General features: G+C 59.3%; 1 protein-coding gene across 8 annotated transcripts in view; it reads right to left on the bottom strand.

The window, feature by feature from the left end:
* The window catches only part of DNM2 (dynamin 2), an 84435-nt gene that overhangs the window by 2713 nt on the left and 59879 nt on the right, over positions 1–21843 (bottom strand). For 5 of the 8 annotated variants that reach the window (XM_059389026.1, XM_059389021.1, XM_059389020.1 and 2 more), the window contains exons 12-20: positions 20296–20366; positions 17070–17121; positions 16097–16108; positions 12074–12187; positions 7125–7234; positions 4606–4717; positions 3922–4086; positions 1481–1713; positions 211–462 (exon numbers count right to left, since the gene is read on the bottom strand). In XM_059389026.1, coding sequence (XP_059245009.1) covers positions 211–462; positions 1481–1713; positions 3922–4086; positions 4606–4717; positions 7125–7234; positions 12074–12187; positions 16097–16108; positions 17070–17121; positions 20296–20366 — 1121 coding nt within the window. The remainder of the gene's footprint in view (positions 1–210; positions 463–1480; positions 1714–3921; positions 4087–4605; positions 4718–7124; positions 7235–12073; positions 12188–16096; positions 16109–17069; positions 17122–20295; positions 20367–21843) is intronic. The other 3 variants (XM_059389024.1, XM_059389025.1, XM_059389023.1) reach the window with 1 other exon arrangement.

Below are 21843 nucleotides of genomic sequence, written 5' to 3'. Positions count from 1 at the left end.
GGGAGTCAGCCTGACTCTCCATTGCTCTGTGACTTTGGGCAAGCAAGCTGGGCTCTCTGGGCCTTAGTTTTCACGCCAGCGAAAGGGGTATGAAGGCTCTATTTCCCGCAGGGTGCAAGGAGAGCTCCTTGATTCGAGGAGAGGCCTCAGGGCGCAGGCTGGTGGCTCTAGTGGTGGGCAGTGAGTGTGGGGAGGGGGGTCCAGCCTTACCTGGGCACTCCAGGGGGGATGCCGGGTGGAATCCGTGCCGGCCGAGACGGGATCTGAGGTGGGGCCGAGAAGGGGTCATTGTTGGCAAACACGCTCTGGGGTCCAGGCCTGGACGGGATGGGGGGCGCAGCGAAGGAGGCCGCTGCCCCCACTGGCACGGGAATCAGAGGGGGCCCCGGGGTCGGGCCTCTCACTGCTGGCGGCCGGCCCGGGGGGTGCACGCTGGACACAGGTCGGCGCTGTGGAGTGGGGCTGTGGAGGAAGGAGAGGTGTGAGCTGGAGAAGCGGGTGGGGAGCACCAGCCTTGCCAGGGTGGCTGTGGAAACCCAAGAGGGCCAGGGGGTGGCACGGGCTGGCAGCGGCCGCAGCCCAGAGGGGCACAGGGGCATGTCTACTCCTGGCAGCAGGCTGCATGGTGTCCCGGGCCCCTCCATCCGCCCCGCCACCACGGGCTTAGCAATGGCTGTGCCCCCAGCTAAAACTCGAGCCAGGGCCTGCCAGTACCTCTCCTCGGCCACCAGGGGCTCCTACTTCTCTCTGACCTCACTCCTAGGGCCACTTCGGTCTCACCAGTCCTGTTCGGGCCTGTCTGCTTCCCGCTTCCTCTAATCCACCCTCATTAAGCAGAAATCCTTCCAGAGCCCAGCCTTGACTCCAAATCAAGTCCACTGCCTCTAACCCTGCCCTGGGCACCCCATGGGCTCCCCCCTGGGCTGCAGCGCCTGCTGTTCCTTCTTTCTAAGTAACTCCCTGGCTCATGGAGGCCTTGGCAGGGCTGACACCTTCTAGGAGATTCCCCTGACCGACCCTCTGTGCTCCTGCCCTGTCACCGGTTAGGTGTCCCAGTCTGAGGCTCTGCACTGCCCCTGCCAGAGTATGTCCATCCAACAGCTCGGAGGTGGCTGTGGGGGCAGGGGACAGGCCAGTCATGCCCTCCAGCTGCTTGCGCAGATCCCCCCAACCAGCTGTTCTTGCCTGTGCTCTGTGCTCCAGGACCATGACCCCAGGGCCCCTGCTGCCCTGGCCTCTCGCCCTCTCCGGCTTCTACTTGGGCTTAACGGGTGGGAAACACCAGGAGTCAGACGGGCCTTCCAGCCACCCCTTCTCTCTCCTTGTCCTTCAGGCCCAGGCCGGGCAGCAGCTCCCACTGCGACTAGGTCCCCTCACCCCAGCCACCCCCGGGGCTGGGGCCTGGCAGGCCACATTGGGAGAGCCGGGGACTCGCGGGAAAGTGGCCTCCGCAGACTCCAGGCGCCCCGGCCTCTCGGACCTGTGGCTGGTGGCGCTCTGTAGCCAGGTGTCATCGACGGGCGGCGGCACGGGCGTGGACACGGTGCTGGTGCTGATGTCCCCGATGATGTTGAGGGCCTCCTTGAGCGCGTGGTACATGCGCAGCATGTCGTCCCGCCGCTGGGCCTGGTCGGCCGACTCCTCCATGAGGCTGCTCTGGTCCGCCGAGGAGTATAGGTAGGCTAGCAGCTCGTGGTGGATGAAGGCCTTGGTCTGGGGGGCAAGGGGAAGAGGGGTCAGGGCGTCCCCCCCCCACCTGACCTTAGGACAAGCCCGTCCCAAGCATCCGCCACACCCAGCGGGCTGTCTGGTCTTTAACTTTACGTACGACACAGATGATGTTGGAACTGCGGATGAGCCTTCTACCTGGCTGTTGGCCGCGTCTCTCCGGGGCCCTGTCACGTGTCCTTCCAGCCCGGTCCACGAGACGCTTACTAAACTTCTCAAGTCCTGCCTCTTTTACTGCTGTTTTTCCTCCCATTTCTTGTCTTCCAGCTGGTTTTCATTAAAAAGCTACTAGTTTCTGTTAATTTTATGCTCTGTTCCTTTCTACCACCTCTTACAGGATACAGGAGTTTCTTAGTTACTTTTTGGAGTTTCTGGGTTCATGTTCATGTGCCCAGGAGCTTCTCCAATGAGGAATAACTTTTCCTATTCTTTTGCAGAGTTTCGCAACTCTAAATGATTTTTCTGATCAAACTGCATTGGCTAGGAACTCTATAAGAAAGTTTGTTTGCTTTATTTATGTATTTCAGAGCGGGAGAGAGAGTGTGTGTGAGCAGGGGGAGGAACAGAGGGAGAGAGATCCCCAAGCAGACGCCTCACTGAGGGCAGAGCCCGATGCGGGACTCGATCCCAGGACCCTGAGCTGAAATCAAGAGTCAGATGCTCAACCAACTGAGCCACTCTGGTGCCCCTCAAGGAAGTTTTAAACCCAAGTGGAGATGGCCAACTTGTTCTTGTTTTTAGAGGGGATGTTTCCTGTGCTTCCCCATCAGGGCAGGAGTGGCTCTGAGGCTGAAATGCAGACTTCTAACAGAGGACTCCTACCACTGTCTTTTTTAAAAACAGATTTGACTTTTCCCAAACGAACTTTCAGAATCTGCCAAAATTACCTCACCTGAGGGTTTTTTGCCCTCCTGTTTTCCGGAGCCCTCCTGTGCATTCTGTTATGTTCCACAGTTTTCCACTTCCTGAGCAAGACTTATTATCAACCGAGAGGTCCTCCTCCCCTTCTTTATGTATTAAATGGATTCAATTACAGGGACAGAGATTTCTAATCTTCGGCCACCACGCAACAACGCTAAGATAACGACAAGTATGTATGTGCTCAGTGTGAGTATGGGCAAAGGTCTCTGTGGGAGAAATTCCTGCGAGTAGATACTCTGGGGCCAAACCACGCATGCATTTTAAATTTCATAGTGGCGGGAGCAAGTATATGGTAATTCCTATAGGTGAAGAACATACCAGCACACCCAGGAAACCTGACAGTGCTCAGCCCGAAGCAGATCGTGAAGAGCGCGGTGAAGAAGAAGGGACTTGGGATTTTTGCTCTGGATCCTGTTCCACCGAGAGCTTTTACAGGCGTGACAGGAACCGAGCCTGGTCTACGGAGACTGGTGAGTGCCCAGCTGAGCTGGAGGCCTGAGGCAGGAGCCCCCCGCACCCTCCCAGCAACCTAGAGCCGGAGGTATTAGGACGGCTGCATTTCACCAGAAAGCAGGCTAAAGCTCTGAGCGGCTCAGGAGCCGTGGAGGAGGCAGGTAATGCCCCGGAGCGAAGGGAGGCTGGGCTGCAGGCCAGCAGGAGGCCGCAGTTTGGGACCTACTCCGTCTGCGTTTTTATCCCACCTCCCACTCTGCTGAGTGACTCAGGGCAGGTTTCTTGACCTTGCTGGGCCTCGTCCTGTCTATAAAATGGAAATGACAGCAGCCCCTCTCCTAGGGTTATCGTAAGGCTGAAAAAATTCAGAGTAAGCGTAGATGTGTGGTGTTAGCTTTAAGTACCTAAGAAAACGGGAGTGAGCCCCGTGTGGCCTGCACCTTCCAATTTCCTGAGAGAGGCGGAGAATCCTGATTCTGATGTTAAAAAAGTAGTGACTCACTCTAACTTTAGATTTTAAGTAAAACAGTGTAGGGACGCCTGGGTGGCTCAGTCGGTTAGGCGTCTACCTTCAGCTCAGGTCACAATCCCGGGGTCCTGGGACCAAGCCCCACGTCGGGCTCCCCACCCAGCAGGGAGTCTGCTTTTCCCTCTGTCCCTCCCCTCGCTCATGCTCTCACTCCCTCTCTCTCAAATAAATAAATAAAATCTTTTAAAAACCAAACACACAGCGTTCAGGCCGATTTGGCTGTGGTGCCCCGGCCCCCGCCCCTGCACCCGCAGGCCCTCTCCCCTCCCCAACCGTGGCCTCGAACTCACGTTGTTGATCATGAGGTGCATGATGGTCTTTGGCATGAGGTCGCGGATGGACTTGTTGATGATGGCCACGTACGAGTCCACCAGGTTGCGAATGGTCTCCACCTGCCGCTCCAGCTGCGGGTCCATGGAGAAGGTGTTCTCCTGGACACCGTCCTCATTTTCTGCCTGCAGGGGAAAGGGCGCAGATGGTGAGGCGAGCCTGGGGAGTCTCCCTTCTCTGAGAACTGCTTGCCGAAGCCTGTCCACCGCCATCTTCCCGGGGACATCCCCTGATGGTCAGGTTGACGCTGTGAGGCCTGCTTGCCCCTGGCCTGAGCTGCCCGGACCTGGGGCGACCGTGGTCCAAGGTGATTAGACCCATTCACCTGGTGACCGAAACATGTTAATTTGGGGGCTGAGGGCAGCCATGTTCACTCTACCTCAAGGACAGGAGGAGGAGAGGGAACAAAACAGATGGGATCCCAGGCCATGTAGCTCCCCGGCCTTGGCTTTAGTTCTCCGAAGTTCCAGAGAACTTCTGGACCGTGACTGTAAAACCTTCTCCACCTCTCTCCTTTGTTTGCTCAAGAGAGCACAGGCTACATGCCTGGAAATGACCCACCCAGGCAGATGCTAGACTCCATCCTCTCCTAGGAGGGGCCAGTTCTGCTCAAGGAGCGTCAGTCGGGCAGGGCAGTTCCTCACCTGGTCCTTCTCAGGATAGACCCCGGCTCGGAGGAATGAGGCCTTCCAGCTGTCCACGTCCTCCTGGGAGTCACAGGCCAGCTCGATCTGCCGAAGGTCCTTGTAGACGTTCCTGCGGCAAGAGGAAGAGGCCCGTTCTTGACCCTGCGCACAGGCCTGGCCGGTGCAGGAGCTGCAGCGAGGGCTCTGGGGTCTAACGGACAGGGACTCACACCCGAGCCGGGCATAGCCCGAGCCCCAGGATGGTAGCAGTGCCTGCACCATGTCGGGCTGACGGAGCCCCAAGTCAGTGCCCACAGCAGCCAGGACCGTGCCAAGAGCAGAGCGTGTGCTCAGCGAGCATCTGCACCCAGCAGCGTCCGGGGGTTTTGTTTTTTTTGCGCCTTTAGTCGACGCCTCTCTTTCTCCTGGGCACCTCTCCTCATTCATGCTCTCCTGTGGGGGCCGAAGCCTGCCGAAGATACTCTCAGAAGCGGGCATGTGTTCCCATCGAGGTGTCTTCAGGGAGGTTATAGCCAAACTGTGCACAAGAACATTCTGTGATAGGAGAATAGTTCTCAACCGCGCTGTCGGCTGAGGTAGCAACAAGCCACAGACGGGTTCTTCGTGAGCACCGCGAGGGCAGCGGAGGAAGTTCACTCAGGTTGCGTTTCATTTCAGTCAATTTACATTTAAATGGCTAAATGAGGCCAGTGGCTACTGCACTGGACAGTGAAGGTCTAGAATGTGCGCACATTCCTGGGGGCTGGGCTGTGGGGAATGGAGGGCTGTGGAGCTGTCCCAGGACAGGATGGAGACTCCCAGCTACCACATGGGAGATACTGGGCAAATGTGGGTCTGTGAGCAGAAGGCCGGTGTAGAGCCACAGGCTGGAGGAAAAGCGGACGGACACCATATGGATGGCATTTATGGATGGTGTTCTGTAGGCCAGATCCCACAAGGCAGGTGTGGCCAAGATGGCCCAGCCATCCCAAAGCTTTTGTCTGAGATCGGAGTTTGGGGTTAGTCACGACCTTGTGATGGAGCTACGGCTGGCCGGCAGTCGGCAAGTCCAGAGACTGTGCTCTCCGACTTCTGGAAGGAGTCTTAGGGAGTGAGGGGCACGCCTTCATTGCTCCTTCTCCTCCTCCCTAGTACTGCATGGAACATCATCATGATGGCTGGTGCTTGGGCAGCCATCTTGGAAAAGGAGGAGGAGGGCTCCGGAGTAGGAACACCTGGGCCTGGAAGCCGGAGGAACTGGCCCCTGCCCTGGATGGTGAAGCCATAGGAAACCCAAACCTCTGTCTTGTTTCCAGGACTACTATTCTGGCTTTCCTGGGCTCACTCCTAAATACTACGTTAGGTACAACCTTCACCCCCTCACGCAGGGGATCAGGGGCTGGGGAGGCGGGACAGCTGCCCTGTGCTCAGCAATGAAGAACCTCCAAGCCAAAGCCCAGGGTCTGCCTCATGCCCTTGAGCTTTTTAAGCAGGGGAGGTGGGGGTGCAGGGGGAGAGCCGAAGAGATAAAAGGTTTTTGGAGCCAGCTGATGGCAAAGTGGGCCCCAGAGCTTTTGGCCAGCCCAGAACAAAGTGGGATTGAGCTACTCTTACACAAAACATGACATGAGGCTTTTGCCTCGAACCGATGGCAGCGTGGGAGCACTGGGCCGCAGGGAAGGTGGTCCTGGGGCAGCGGGGATGGTGTGTCCACACACGGCCCTTCCTCCTACTCTCAGACCTCCTGCCAGAACTGGGTTTCTTCCCCAGCTGAGAAAAGCATCTTTGTTTGTGCTAACGTCTCCCCGCTCCACAGCAATGCCCGTGGGGGTGGATTCAGCAAGGCCCCCTGTGCCCTTCTCTTCTCTCTCGACACTCACCCAGCGGTCTCACCCTGACTTTGACCATCACCTTGCAGTAACAGCTCCCCAGTTCACACCCTGCCTGGAGCTCGTTCCAGAACATCAGACTCTGGAACCTACACATCCACCTCCTGGACTCCCCTATGTGGTGTCTCACAGGCCCCTCTCCCTGACCGTTCCCAACCCTATGCTGACTCTGCCTTCTACATCTCAGCAGAGGGCAGCCCGGTCCCTGCGGTGCTCAGGGTCCCCAGAAAATGCCTTCTTCTCTTGTACCTGCATCCACCAGGCCTCTGGTCAGCTCTGACTCTCCGAATAGGCAACCTCCCCCTCTAAGTCCTCGGCCCCACCGGGACCAGTGCCATCCCATCAACCCTGGTCTCCCAGCTCTGGCCCTGTGCTCCCCCCATAGCCACCAGGAGGCGCCCGTGAGCACCCGAGCCAGGACCAGTTCCTCCCCAGCTCAGAACCCTCTATGGCTCCCGCCTCACTTCATCATGTCTCTGCCCAGGGATCCTCCCCGACCACACCCGGAAGCACCCAGTTTTCTGCTTCTTACTTGATTCCCTTTCTAGAACATGACATTCCAGGCCAGGGGCCTTATGCAGAAAGCACTCAGTGGATGCTGCTGAATGGCCAAATGAGGCCAGCGACCATAGCCCTGTGGGCCCTCACCTCTGCTCCGTGTTGAAGATGGCAAAGACATGCTTGTTGGACATGAAGCCTTTCTCCACATCGCGGATCTTCAGGTTGTCCAAAGGCAGCATGTACTTCTTCTCCTTCTCCTGCGGGTGGAAGGGGAGGGGTCACCGTGATCTGTTTAACTGAGCATCTGAGGATGCCCTGGGCCGGACACTATGCCAGGGCCTTTGCTGGAATGCTCCTCCTCCCAATGCCCACACGGCTCCCTCGTGTGTCCTTCCGCTTTCTGGGCAGAGGGGACTCTGCTGGAGAGGCCTGCTCTGTCCCCACCCTGCACTCTCCTTCTCCGCCCCTCCCCCCAATCCTATTTCTCCTCTCGGTACCTCCCCTCATGTAACTGGACCCACCACATCCTCTTGCTCATGGACTTAGGCTACCGTCGGTACTGGGCCTGATCTGTCAGTTCAAGGTCAGGGACTCCTACTGCTTTTGTTCACTGCTGACACAGCACGGATACTCAACACTGGCCAGCTCTCATTCTACCCAGAATCCAACCCTTCCTCCACCAGAAATGAAACTGTTAACTCAACTATGACAGCTTTACAATGAGCCTATAGCCGAGTTACCACCATGGTCCCATTATACAGAGAGGAAGACTGAGGCCAAGCAAGGCAAGCAACAATTCAGGAGTGGGGCTGGGATTTAAAATAAAATTCAACAGCTTCAGATGTTTCTGGAGCTGGAAAGTGAGCCCCCTTGAGATGACGCCTGAGCTCCAAGGCCACGGAAGTGTCACTCGCTTCCTAAGGGCAGCCCTGTTTAGGAAGTGCCCGCTGAGTGGCCGGCACTCAGTCCTGGTGACTTTGGGGGGTGGGGGGGGCAGCTTGGGAAGGATGTGGATCATGGAAGCCAATGTTCGCTCACCGACGGTGGCTAAGCTCCTAGTGTACCCAGCATAGGGAGGGGCCCCTGCAGGCATGTCACCTTAGACCTCTCCATGGGGGCGGCGTGGGGGACCCATTAACAGGTCTTCCAGGAAACCAGAGAACGGCATCGGGGTGCAACAAGATCCCTTGGTTCCCAGGCCCACGTGACCCACAGTCACTCGACGACCATCCCCCATCCCTGCCAGGGAGGCACTGTGCTCAGAGAGGTAAGGTAGCTGCCCAGGGCCACACAGCAGGGGGAGTGGCCCACACCGGGATTCCAGAAGCCAGGCCTACGTGCCCCACAGCCAGGTTCTGCACACCACCCTCTCTTTTACCTCTGGGGATCTTGGGAGAGGAGACCCCTTCCTCCTCATCCACCTGTTTTGTCCCTGGGTAGAGAAGGCCCCAGAACAAAGCCCAACATGGCTGCTCCCTCCGAATTCCAGAGCAGCCACTGTGATCGAGGGGAAGGGGGGCCAGGGGCTCCCTAGCAGGTGGGGACTGGCTTCAAGTTTCAGGACGGCAGGAAGAGAGGCAGGAGTGCGCAGCGGGCTTGGTGCCTGCCCTTGGCCCTGTAGCCTTGGGACCTCAGATGGGCTCTGCCCCAACCTGGCCATGTGCTCTTGGGCAGGCCACTGCCCCTCTCTGCCTCAGTTTTCTCATCTGTCAAAGGCGGACAGGAATCTGGCCCTACTTGTGTGAGGTGAGGATTAAGGCAAGCTCATGAGGCACTACAAGGGTTTTCTTCTGTGTGTCTGTCTGTCCCTCTATGGCTCCAGAGTCTGTTCCCTGGGCTCTGGCAAAGGAGGAAGCAGGGCCAAGCTACAGTGAGGGGCCTCAGAGGGGCCCAGTGGCCACGGAGGTGGGAAACCCCCGTTCAGCCTGCATTCTGGGAGTCCAAGGATGGAGGGTGGCGGAGAAAGGCTCCAGGCAAGGTCCAGGGCCCCACCAACGTCCCAGAGAAAAGTCTTGTGGGGTTTAGCAGGGGCCCAGGCAGGGGTTCCCCGCCAGGAAGATGGAAGGGCCTCTGCTGCCCCCGCCGTGCTGTGTCAGGAGACAGGAAGCTTCCAGTCGGCCGATCAGGCCAAGTAACTGAGTCACAGTCCTTCTGGGCCCTGAGCGAGACGCCACATCTGGAACTGTTTATAGTGTGATTCCGCCCAGAGGCAGCGGCGGCCTTCCTGATGCTGACACGCACACACGGAGCACAAGCACTCCCGGAGACTCGGCGGTGTGCACACCCCGCCCCCAGCCGACCCCCGGAGACCTTCCCGGCACACAGAGGCCGCGGACCCAAACCCTCCCTCCCGCCCACGCCCCAACCCCCTCCTTAGGATTTCCTGCAAACCCACAACTTTCTCCAGATGCGAGCCAGCCCCGGCCGTGCCACGTCAGAGGAGACGAAGCGGATCGGCGCCGCCAGTGGCCTCCTCGCCTGCTCCGAAGGGCTGGGGCGCGGTGGCCCTACTCGCCCCCCCGGGGGCCTGCGGGATGGACAGCCGGCCCCGCCAACCCAGTGTTCAGACTACCTGTTCAGGGGGCTCTGAATGTGTACAGTAGTCTGCACATTGGTTAGGCTGGGCTCGGGCAAGCGGCGCATCGGGACCGGCACCCCCCAAACTTGCTGCCACCTCCACGGCGAGGCAGACCCGGAGGTGAGTGTCGCCGCCCACGGCCCTGCTTCCCACTGGGGTGGAGGCCTGGACAAAAGACTGGGGAGTCCAGAAGGGCCTGGGTGGGAGAAGAGGGACCAGGGAGAGGCAAAGGGAGCCTGTTGAGGGGTTGGGGGCTCTCGGCAGAATCGGTCCCCTACTCCATCCCCACATGGTGACTGCTTCCTCTCGGTGGTTTTTCAAAATAAAGAAATACGTCGTCTTGCCTCTCTGAGCGCTCTCTGAGAAAGCGGCCTGATCGTGGGGCGGGGTGGGGGCGGTTGGCTGCCACGTGTGTGACTCCGAGGGTCCCTGCTCTGCGGGGATCTGGCTCCTGCCCCTCCTGATCAGAGGCTGCTTTGTGTCTGGGGCGCACACAGGGCCCTGCTCCCGGGCCTGCTGGTTCTCATTCCTGCCGGCGGGCGCTCTACCCTCCACCCGCCCAGCACGTCCTCCGGGCCCACAGGAGGGCCCGGGGCTCCTGCCCTCAACCCCCCCATGAGGGGAAGACAAGGCAGCCCCTCCCGCCCTGAAGGAAGGTGCTCTGAGAACTGGACGGTGGGGCGAGCTGCGATCACGCGGTCTGGGCCCGGAAGAGCCTCTGCCCTCGGCCCACGGCTGTGGCCAAGCCTGGCGCTCCCACCCCAGGTGGAGATGCCCGGGCCCAAGGTGGAGACCAGCCCTGGCCGGGCCTGGCAGCTGATGCCCCAGCGCAGACTGGCTTTCAGACTGCGGGGGCGGAAGGAGGGAGAAAATGGACAAGCATCCTCCTGACCCGCCCTCAGCCCGGCCATTTTGAGAAGCTGCTGCAGCCACGAGTGTCCCTTCCGGAGAGCCTGGTCTCGCCCTCCCTCAACATCCCAACCCCGTGAGGCTCTGTGAGCCTGCAAACGCCCTCCCGCAGTTTAGAAACAGCAGCCAGACAGGGTCCTTCAGGAGGCTCGGGGTTCCCGACGCTCCTGGAAGGTTCCAGGATGACTCTCTGACCTTGTGTGTCCAGTGGGATACCATTTCTCCTGAAACACCCTCCCTCAGAGGAACCGTGTCTGGCCTGGGCCCTGAGGGAATGGTCCAGGCCAGGGCTGAGGTGTCTCTCAGGATGGGGAGCACCTGCGCTGTGACAACCCCCCCACCCCCCGCCATGGGGACCCTTCCACGCTCTGTGACACCGGGCAGATCAGCGCTTGCGGCCTGAATCCTCCCTGGCAAACAGAGTGCAAGGATTTCCTGAGGAAAATGTGGCCACGATGGGTTCTCCAAGCCAGCAAGCCTGTTATAAGGCGCAGGAACTGTGCCCTCCCGGGTGAGCAGGACACACAGCAGCCACGTGACTAGATTCCGGTCAGGGGTGTGAGCAGAGCGATGCATGGACCTTCCTCATCAGGCCTTTCTTCCCCTTCCTCCGGTGGTTAGAGGGCGCAGTGTGATGGGCACGGGGCTTCTGGGACCATGATGGGGAGCCACATGTTAAGGGGACGATGGGGAAGGTGGAGCTTGGGCCCACGCCAGCCTCACAGAACCAGGACATGGAAAGGAAAGAGACTGCTGTCCTTGTCAGTGCCTTCACTTGGGGCCTCTTGTCACAGACACCGAACTCCACCCCGGCCAATGGGGAGAGCCTGGAGGCCCAGGAAAATGAGAGAAACATAGTGGCCCTCCCTGGTGACCCTCAGAAGCCAACCGGCTCTCAAGAGAGCAGCAACAGGGTGGCATCATTCCCGCGCCACTAAGCCGTGGCCACATTATTAAAGGAACGAAGCAAAGCGTCGGGCCCCTCAGGACCGAGGGCGGGCCCGTGCGGGGGCCCAGACAGCCGCGGCGTGCCCGAGGCTGCGGGCTGGACTCGCTGCCCTTGCCCACAGGGTCATGGAGACTGCAGGAGGTGGTGGCCTGCGGGCTACTGCTCAGGTGTCCTTTGGACACTCCCACGTGTCCTTTGGACAAGGACAAGCACTTGCAGACTGCTCGAAGCACAGACACTAGAGCTCGGCCCATCACAGGGCCCGTGCTGTTCCACTTCACAGATGGGGAAACAGAGGCCTGCAGAGGCTAAGCACCTGGCTGGGCCAGTGCAGGCTGCAGACGCCAGAAGCCCGGCCCCCCAGCAGCCGGGGGGTGAGTGGGAGTCCCCGACCTGGCGCCCCATCCCCTCTGAGAGCCAGGGATGCCTCCCTGTGACTCTGCGAGCAGGGCTCCGTTTCTAGCGGGCCGAGGGCTCCCCTCCACCTTCTTTCCCACCTGGAGGAGTGGCGCAGCCATGTGGCTGGACACACCGCTTTCCCCCCAACCCCTGGGGCTGGCACGACCGTTCTCTGCGGGAGCCCTGGGAGCCTTTGTTGAATGACCCGGAGTGAGGGAGTGAGCAACCCCCGCAACTGCGCCCTCCCAACCCTGCACTCACCTCCTCATCCTTGTACCAGGACAGAGACTCGGCGGTCAGCACAAACCAGTACTCCTTGGAGCCGCCCTTCATGAGGCTGATGTTGTTGATGGTCAACCAGCCCCTGCGGATCACCTGCGGGGGACGGGGTGCTCAGAAGACAACGCCCGCCGCCCTGCCGGGCCCACCCCTGCGTAGCGGCCACTGCCCTTGTCCCCAGGATGGAAGAGGGACCACGGCAGGGACACCTCCAGCCTGAAGCCCAGCGACCCAACTCCACCTTGCCCCTAAGCACTTCCCACTGGCAACCAACAGGGGACACCCAGGCAGACAGACACGGGCACGCACTCACCCACGAGCCTGGGGGTGACAGGGAACCGGGCCCCGGGAGACCCCTGCCCACAGGGTTAGGTTCAGTACACGCAGGCAAGCACAGGGATGCCCATCGTATAGAAGGGGCCGAGGGAAGGTCCCGGGCCCGTACATGTGTCACATGGGATGTGACACTGGAGGAACCACACCTGCAAGACGCAGGCGCCACGCGGCCCGCTGCCCCCTCACACCCTCCTGGAAGACAGCTGCTGGGTGAGGGGAGGCTGCAGGAACCGCCCCCAGACGGAGCGGCTCTTGCTTTCCTTTCGCGGCTGCCTAGCAGGGGTGCACCACGCAGCGTCAGCTCGGCAGCCCGATGTCCTGGCTCACCTGCCCAGCCCACTCAGGGGAACACCGGTGGGCAAGGGGACCTGCTCTGAACAGGGATTGTGGCCAGTCTCCGTCCTGGGTCTCCCTCCCCCACAGACTCTTCCCAGAGGATAGGAGGAAGGGAAGCTTCCACCCAGAGGGCTGGGGCCAAAGGTCTGATCCTGGGGAAGCTGCAGGGCATCCTGCACCCATGCTGGCTTCAAACCCGGGGGCAGATTCTGGCTGGAGGATCCCCAGATGGGTCTTGTGTGGCTGCAGCGGTCATCTGAGTAGGAGGCCCAACCCAGGCCTACACAGAGGACTCACCTGACAGCTCTACGTAGGCAGCCTGGGCGGCCATGGTCCTACGTTCCCCGGGTCATGAAGGCATGTGTGGGCTGGAGCTACCCACCACTCTGGATTGGGGACCCCAGGGCAGCGGGAAGCACGGAGAGGCACACGCAGGCCCGTGTGGGGCCCAGGCAGCAACAAACCAGGCCAAGCAACAGAGGTGTGGCCAAGGACAGCTGGGAGGGACTGGTGTGGAGTCCCCCCAGGGTAGGGTGTGGAAAAAGCACCAGTGATGCTGCTACCCGTGTTCCTGATGGGTGGGTCTCAAGAGGGTCCCCCATCCCGTCTTCTGTCCTGCCCCTAGGCCTGTCAGATGTTCACAGGGCCACCTGCCTCCTGGGGTTGGAATCAGGCTCTGAGCATGCCCAGGGGCCCCTGCACTACCCAGAAGTCCTTGCCCAGGGTGAGGACAGCACAGGATGCCACCTGAGAGCCCTTCTTCAGGCTTCCTAGTGATGACCAAAGCACTGGAGAGACCTGTGGCCACCAGGGAGCACCTGCCTAACCTGGGCTGCCCAGCAGGCGAGGGGGCGGAGGCCTTCAGCCTCAGTAAGGTCATCCTCCCCGGGCACCCTGGTTTAGCACCGAAAATCTGTGGAGTCCTGGGAACAGCCCCCAGGCCCAGGCAAAGGGGGGATGCCTGGTCACACTGGGGGCAAGGATGGTCTTCAGACTCAGGCCCTAGGCCATCCTGCATCTGACCCAGGAAGGAGTCCCTGCTCTAGCCCCCATGCCCCACCCGAGGGCTGTGCATTCATACTGGCTCCTCCCTTCCCCACTGGGGCAGGGGTGGAGGGCGGCGGGCAGGGCCTGCCTAGTCCCGGCCCAGGCCAGGCAGAAGAGACACATCTAGACCTCGGTCACTGACCAACTAGCAGAAGGGGAGCAGGAGGCAGAGCTCACGGGTGGTCAGGGCTCCCCAGAAATCTTTACATGGTGAGGCCTCTCTACTCCAGGGCCCAGCCCAGTTCCTGAGGGAGCAGATGTATCCCACCTGCTCCTCAGGCTTGGCTCACCCGCCTCCACCCTCAGTGCGCCCCAGGCAGAGCGGGCGGACAGGGCCCAGGCCGAGCTGTGGCTCGTGTGGCCAGGCCGGGCCCGGAATGGCACATCTGAGTCTCGAGGCAGGAGGCCGCCGGGTAGGCTTGGAGAAGCCTCCAAGGTCCCCTTCCCCTCGAGCTGCCCAGAGAGCGGTCCGTGTGGGAGCCAAGTGGGGTCAGAGACGAAATCCCACCCTGGGGAGGCCCAAGCCGTGGGCTGCAGACACACGCGTGGAGTCTAGAGGAGAGCGGGGCGAGCCTCCTCGTCCAAGAGCCAGACTTGTGCCCCAGGGGCCTGGCTTAGAAGGAGTGGGGTGGCGGAGGACAGAAGAGGCAGGCAGGCTCCCACGCTCCAGGGTGCACAGCGACAGGCATGCAGGCACGCCAGGGATGGGAGGAAGGGCCGCCGGGGGAGCGCGGGCTGCAGGCAGGAAGCAGCAAGCTGGGGCCCGCTGGCAGGGTGGGTCAGCCTCCTCCTGGGTGAGGGTCTCGGCCTGAGTCACCCAGGGCAGGGATGGAAACCACGGCTGGGAGACCCAGGGGCCCACAGCCTTGATGGATGTGGCAGGGCTGGCCTTTGTAGCTGGGGATGTGGAATCTGGCAGGAAAAGAATGACTAAACCTCTTGGGGTGCGAGGGAGGAAACGGTTCGAGTTCCAAGAGGACGGTGGGGGGGGGGGGGGGGCGACATCGGGAAAAGCGGGAACTACAGGCTTAAGGACCAGTGATTCCTCCGGCCACTGCCCCCGCCCGACCCTGCCGAGCCCCAGATGCAGCACAGCCCTGGCCCAGGATGAGCTCAGCTACTTCGACCCAGGGGCTCACCAGAAAATCCCTGCCAGAGGGCAGCAGCCGGCCGCCCAGCGCCTCAGGGGCCGATGGTGGGAGAACAGCCCGGAGGAGGAGGCGCAGGCCTTGCTCTCTGACATGGAGAGCTGGGGTTGAAGCCAGCTGCCTGGGCTTTCAAGCACCTTGAAAACAGCTCACCTCTCAGATGGGAGCAGCACCTGGCCCCCAGTGGGCGGGCCTGGGCTGGGCCACACATGGAGAGGAGGTGTTCCCTATAACAGGGATGGCAAATACCATTCATTGTGGGCAGCCACACTGACCAACGGGTAGCAACTGCCACCTCAGTTGAGAATTCCAAGTGAGAATTCTGGGCGCAGGTGGAAAGCGTGCCAGGAGCGACTAGTGATGTCTGCCGTAGGCAAAATACAAGGGAAGGGGAGCAAGTGGACCAGAACAGTCTGATCAGCCATCACATCTGCCACGGGGACAGAAAGATAGTGGCAGCATCCAGGAGAGAGTTTCCTGATCAATCAATCAGTCATGTCTCCCATGGGTGTGGGAGGGGTGCCACGTGCAAAGCTATCACGTGGAAAAAAAATTCTTTGACCAGTTAGTCACATCTGCCAAGAGATGGGGCGTGGTGGCATGTTCAGGAAAGAATGCCGGGATTGATTAGCTATGCCTGCCCCTGGCACACACAGGGGAGAGGCACAGAGGGAAGAGTGCTGGATCCATTAGTAATGTCTGCCATGAGTGCAGGAGGAGAAAAATTCAGCATGGTGATGTCTGCACTGGAGCGGTGGCAGTGACTAGAACATGTTCCAAGAACGCAGGACTTAAACAAAATCTTCCCTGGCCAGGGAGGTGAGGGGAGGGAAGCATGGGAGGTGTTAGCTGAGTATTTGCCATCCCTGACCTACAGGAAACTAGCTAAATGTGTCAGGAATGGGCTGGAGGGGTGGGCCTCCCACAAGGATGGTGGTGAGGTTAGTGTCTGTGTGAGTTGGCTTATGCCCAGGGCAACACGGAGGCCAGCAGGTGCTGGCCATGGCAGGCGGTTTTTAGGTTAGCTTGATTTTTAGTTGGTTCTGTTATTCTGGGGTGAAGGGATGTTACGGGGTGGCGGGGTCTCCACCACTCTTGGGTTCTCTAACATTTGCTACCACGCTAAGTGGGTACTTACCAAGATCTCCCCCTTTGAAAATGCAAAGTTAGGATTGTGGGTAAATCAAAGAAGAGCAGGCAGAGGAAGAGAAACGTAAGGGACATGAGGGGACAGAGAAAAAGCAGGAAAAGCACAAAAATGGGAGGAGAGAAGAGCAGGGGGAAAAAACAGCAAAAGAAAAAAAATTACATGCTATTAATTATATTCATGGTGTTAATATTTAATTCATTATCATCTCCCGAAACAAAAAAGCAACAATATATGTATGACCTACGGCAAGCGCAAAAAAAATCATGCAGTGGTTATATCCTTCTTTTCCAGAGGGTTCCATAACCGTGCAGGACAGAGAGCCCCTACCCCTGCCCCCACCCCCACCCTGCCTACCATGGAGAAGCGGGGCGGGCACTGGCAGAAATTTTTGCAAAAATTGATGTGTTTTCTTAGAGAAATAAAAGAGGCACCTGCTACCGGCATGTATGAAGCTGTTCATATTGTTCATGGCCAAGGCCTCTGGCTGGGACATGACATCGAGGTAGAAACCCCTCCCGGGGCTCTGGGCTTCTTCAGGTATGGGGCTCAAAGTCCCCTCAGGCTCCCCAGGGCGGCTTATCACAATGCAGCCTCCCACCCAGACCCTCCCACAGATTCCAAGTCTCTGGGGCTAGGGCTGGGAACCCCATTTGGCTGCAGACACCCACTGGTGACTGGGCTGCCCCTCTCCCCAGGGTCAAGTTCTAAGCGTGGCCGTGGATGTCAGATGGGGCCTCGTGGATACACAAATTTGGCCCCCTCCCCAGCCTGTGCCAGAGCTTCAGCTCAAAGATATGTTTCCTGAAACATCAAAGCCTGAACAGACTCAAGAGGCTGGGAAGTGGGGGTAAAGGGTCTGGTGGGACATGCCACAAGCCAGGCACCATCACTGGGCTCAGTGGTCCCTAAGTGACCATCCGCCCCCAAGGGTAGGGCTATAGGCTATGGAGGGGTGGGCTACCTGGTTGGGGATGGCTCTCTTCTTATTCAGCTGTGTGTTCCTCTGCTGGGCGCTGCAAACAAAGCAGAGAGAGGACTCATGTGGTGATGCGCAGGAGGGATGTGGTGGGGTTCTCTCCCTGGCTGGGGGGGGGGGGGGGGCGAGTGGCCAGTTAAGGCCAGAGGCAGAGAGAAGCCAAAGGGCAAGAGTCAGGCTCATGCAAGGAGAAAATGTATCTAAACTGAAGCTTCAAGGCCCTGACCTCAGCCATTCCCAAGAGCACCAGCTACTGCCGGGACTCAACAGTCCCAGAGCCTCCAAGGCGGGGGCCTGAGAAGCTGGACTCCCAGGGGGCTGGGAGGGGGCCATAGTGGCTTCAGAGTAACTTGAGCACCAGGCTGTCCGGGGGTCAAACCTGAGGCTTCTCCCCACTCTCTTCCCATCCCTGACTGGCAGCAAGTCTTCAATGGCTCTGACCACAGAGCCAGCCAGCCCGGGAGATCAGACCATGGGACAGCCGCCCGCTATGCATCTTTCTAGAAGGTCCCTTATTTGTCTACAGTCCCTGATCTCTTCTTCTTCAGCTACCCTGTTTTCTGGCTGGTTCGTGCCAAGCAGATGAAGATCAGATACCTTGCACGTGGGAACCTACTTAGCTCCCTTGTTCACCCTATCTTCCGCTGGGACAATCACAGCGCCGCCTGCAAACAACTGACTGTGTCCTGTAACTTAGACATCCTATTTTCTTTTCTTGTCATATTGCTTTAGGAACTTTCAGAATACGACCAGGACAACCACCTTGTTTCATTCCTTTACTGGCTGCCTCTGGGGCTGTACCTGCAAGTTCAAGCTGGCTGTTGGGATAAAGGAAAGGGGGAGCGAGCAGGAAAGGGGGAGGGAGGGTTAAGGAAGTAGGCATCTATTCCTATTGTCGGTCAAGGTTGGAACATTTACAACAGGGGAAGAGTTTATCCACCGATTTTCCTAACATCCAATGAGTTTATTATAGAGCTTTTTCTCCAGGCCCTGGTGGTTGTGTTTAGGGGACAGCCCAGAGCACGCAAGCCCAGGAAGGAGTTCAGTCAACAGCGTCAGAAGGAGACGGGACTGATTAGGCCACACACAGTGACGGCTGGATGCCAGTGAGGTCTCGGATGTGCTGCTTCCGAGGGGCTTCCTGGCTCCCACCCTCCCCGGGCAGCCTGTGCAGCTGCTCCTCTCCCCTTGCCTCTGCCCAATCAGGAATGTCTTGCTGTTGGGAATGGGGGCGGGCGGGTGGGAGGGAGTGGGGAATGGTGGGGGGAAGGAGTCCAAAGTCCCCCCCGGCGATGGGGCCTGGGTCTCTCACCTCTACCTTGCTTCGGTCTCCCCAGCCCTCCCTGCTTTTTGGCCTTCCTTCCCTGTCTCCAACGCTGTTTGGTCCCCTGTCCCCTGCCTGTCACCGGCATTCTCCCCCAGGCAACATCCTTGCCCCCCTTTCCTACAGCCCTTCACCTACTCCCCTTTCCAGCTCTGGTCTGCCTTGTGACAACGGGCTCCATAACACGTGGGTCCAGCCTGCGGGCTCCGAAAGGGAAAGGCCAAGTCGGCCTTGTTCACCGTCCTGCCCCAAAGGCCCCGCACCAGGCCCGGCTTTGAGACGGCACTCCATGGCTCTCCAGTGGGCCCCCAGGGACATCCCGCTGCCAAGGCTGGGCCCTGGCTTGTGCCTGGAGCCTGGCGCCCCCGGGGCCCCGCCCCCAGCCAGGGCGACCCCGTTCACACACCAGGAAAAAGGCACACAGCAGGCAATACCCACCCGGTCACCAGCTGCTCAGTATAATAACAGCTGGGGGAAGTGGGAAGGCCCAGGAATCCAGAGGGAAGAGTGGAGTGGTCAAAGGAAAAACAGGAGAGAGTGTGAGAAGGAACTGTGGATGAAGTATGAGAAGCAGAGACATCAAGGTGAGGAAAACAGCAGCAAACCAAAGAGGGGGTCCAGCGTTTTCAGCTCACACACACCTGGTTGCTAGGGGAAGAGGCACAGGAGAGAGCGCCTGGCATGGGGCCCATGGTCAGAACCCCCCGGCCCTCCCATAGCAGGGACGGTCCAACCAGGGCCCCTGGCTCACCCAGGCCTGGGAAGCAGCTTCTGATCATGCCCTCATTCATTCTTTCATGCCTTCATTCCTTCCACTCACCTACCACATGCCCAGCAAAGATCAGGCGACCAAGTGTGTTGAGTGCAACTGTGACTGTCCTACCCCAGAAGTGCTGAGCCCAGCTCAGAGACCCCCCCTGAGCGGAAGAGACTCCTGTCCAGCCTGCTAGCCCAACACGAGGCGCTCCCAGGAACGTCACAAAAAAGCCTCCCTGCTGCCCCGCGGCCGGGCCAGGGGGTGGCCCTCCAGACTCGGCACAAGCCTCACACAGCCCCGACCCAGCAGTGACGACACTGCGTCTTGCTGGTTTGGTGCACGTCTGTCCCTGGCACCAGCCCTTCCTTTGAGGGCGGGGACCTGGGTCTGTGCTCGTTCACTGCTATATCAGAACCCCGCACAGAGAACACACACCAGGGTTACTTGCTAAGCGAATGCCAGGAAGCTGGCTACTACTGGTTCTGTGACTCATCAGGCTCAGGCAAGACCACCTTCAGGAGCCACCAGAACCATTCATGTGACGCCCAAGCAGGCTGAGGGCGGACCCAGGGGGCAGAGGGAGTCAGTGAGCGGTACCGGAGGCCGCCAGCACGTACATCTACATCATGACACAATCAGAGACCCCTGCTCTGGCCCCTTATCCAGGTGCCACAGGAGGTTCCCATTTTGAATCTACAGTGTGTGGACGGAAGCCACGGAGAGCCTGGGCAGCACTTCCCAGAGAGCAGCCCCCAGAGCCGGAACCCCGGGCGCAGAAGACACTCGCAGTGACAAGTGCAGATGGGGGAGTCTGGGGAAAACTGCACAGCTTATGAAAGGCTCTGAGAAGTCACGCAGAAAGGAAAGCACCGCGTGCTGCCAGCTGCACCCTTTCTGGAAGTCGGCCCCACAGGAGGCGTGTTGAGGGCAATGAGGAAGGGGACTGCTGTTAGCCCAGGAAAGGCTCCAAATACCCTCAGGTGGCTCCATGCTTCACCCCAGTATTTTGACAGAAAGACCCTCTTGCCCTTGTCGGCTAAGGGAAGCCAACTCGACCGCCTCCCTTGGGGCCTGGCTCTGAGGGCAGGCACTGCAGCCACCCACCAGCCGCTGTCCTGAAAAGTACATACTTAGCAAATCCAATGAAGTCCTCATGGTTCGTGTTGATGTAGGACTGCTCGATGTCAATCAGAAGAAGAATCTGGAAGAAAACCGGGTTAGCTATGAGCACAGATCCGAAGTTAGCAGGAGCCCTTCCCAAACCCACCAGCAGGGGGAGACAGAACCATACTGTTTCCCAGGCGGGAGACCTGGGAACACACACACACATACCCTCCTACATACACCTTGGGGTACACCTGCAGGGGGAAGGGGGCGTGGGTACTCTGAACCTTCAGAGCCTCACAACAAAGAAAGACTGGGCCAACAGAGCGGAGTGAGGCCGCCATGTGGTGGCTACAGGCACAGCCTCTGGGGTGGACCACCCAGGCTGCAGTCTCACTGGGGCCCCTGCCTGGCGGTGTGACCCTTGGCCTCAGGTTACCGAACAGTGGAAAGGGGCAACGAGAGGCCCGACTGCATAGGGTCAAACAAGTCAGAGCATGTTAAGTGCACAGAGCAGTGCCTGGTGTGTTCTAAGTGCTGCATTAAAACAGCAAAGCCAATTTGGCCAGCCGAGGGCATGAGAACGGAACACGCAGCACGCACGGGTGCCTAGGAACCAGTCACGATGTCCCGTCAGCTAAGGGACAGGCCTTTACACAACACCCTGCCCCCTCCTGTCATTTCACTGCACCTCTGAGCACTCTAGCAGGAAACATGCCAGGCACTGGGACCTTGTGGGGTTGCTGGAAAATGCTGGGAGGGCTCTGTGCGTGGGAGCCACTGCTGCTGGGTTTCTAAGGCCTGAGTGCCCCGGGCTGGGGCCCGGAAGTGCTGGCGGTGGGACAACCAGGCACTGTGGCATGGCGAAGGGACAGCCACGTTCTCGACAACAAAATGAACTGGAATCTTTCAAATTTTTGATACAACTTCCAGGGTATAGAAGCCACATGGGCTGGAGCACAGGATGACTGTGGGACCCTCGGAGGGACAAACAAGCCAGGTTCTCCACTGATGGGCAACACGACACGGAGTCTTGTTCCGGTGCTGGCCAGGAGGCCATGGCGGACAACTGAGGGGGAGGGAGGGAGACCAGACGTAGGCCCCCTAGGGAGTTGAAAGGACAGCCGCAGGCTCCCTCGGCATGTGACAGGTGAGACCCAGGTCGCGTCCGTGTGGAGGGGGGGCCCACTCTCCGTCCTTGTGTGCGCCTGGATGGTCTCCACAAGGAAACTGTTAAAACCTAGAAACCACCCACACATCCTCTGCTGGGCGAGGGGATGAAGAGGCTGTGATCCACATGTGCCACGGGATACCGCTGAGCGATCAACGGCAAGAACCTTCCTGAACATCACGAACAGCAGGGAAGAATCATGAGTGCTCTATGCTAAGTGTGGGAGGACAGAATCAAAAGGTTACACACTCCAGGAGTCCATGTGAGTGTCATTCTGGATAAGGGAGCAGGCCGGTCATTGCCAGGGTTGGGGGAGGGGGACAGGGATTTTGAGGGTCACAGAAGGGTTCTGTACCTTGACTGAGGTGGGGGTCACCTTGCTTTATGCGTTTGTCATTATTCA

The sequence above is a fragment of the Mustela nigripes genome, chromosome 2, assembly GCF_022355385.1.
Source record: "Mustela nigripes isolate SB6536 chromosome 2, MUSNIG.SB6536, whole genome shotgun sequence".
NCBI classification, from domain to species: Eukaryota; Metazoa; Chordata; class Mammalia; order Carnivora; family Mustelidae; genus Mustela; species Mustela nigripes.
This window is presented reverse-complemented; position numbering and strand designations above follow the sequence as displayed.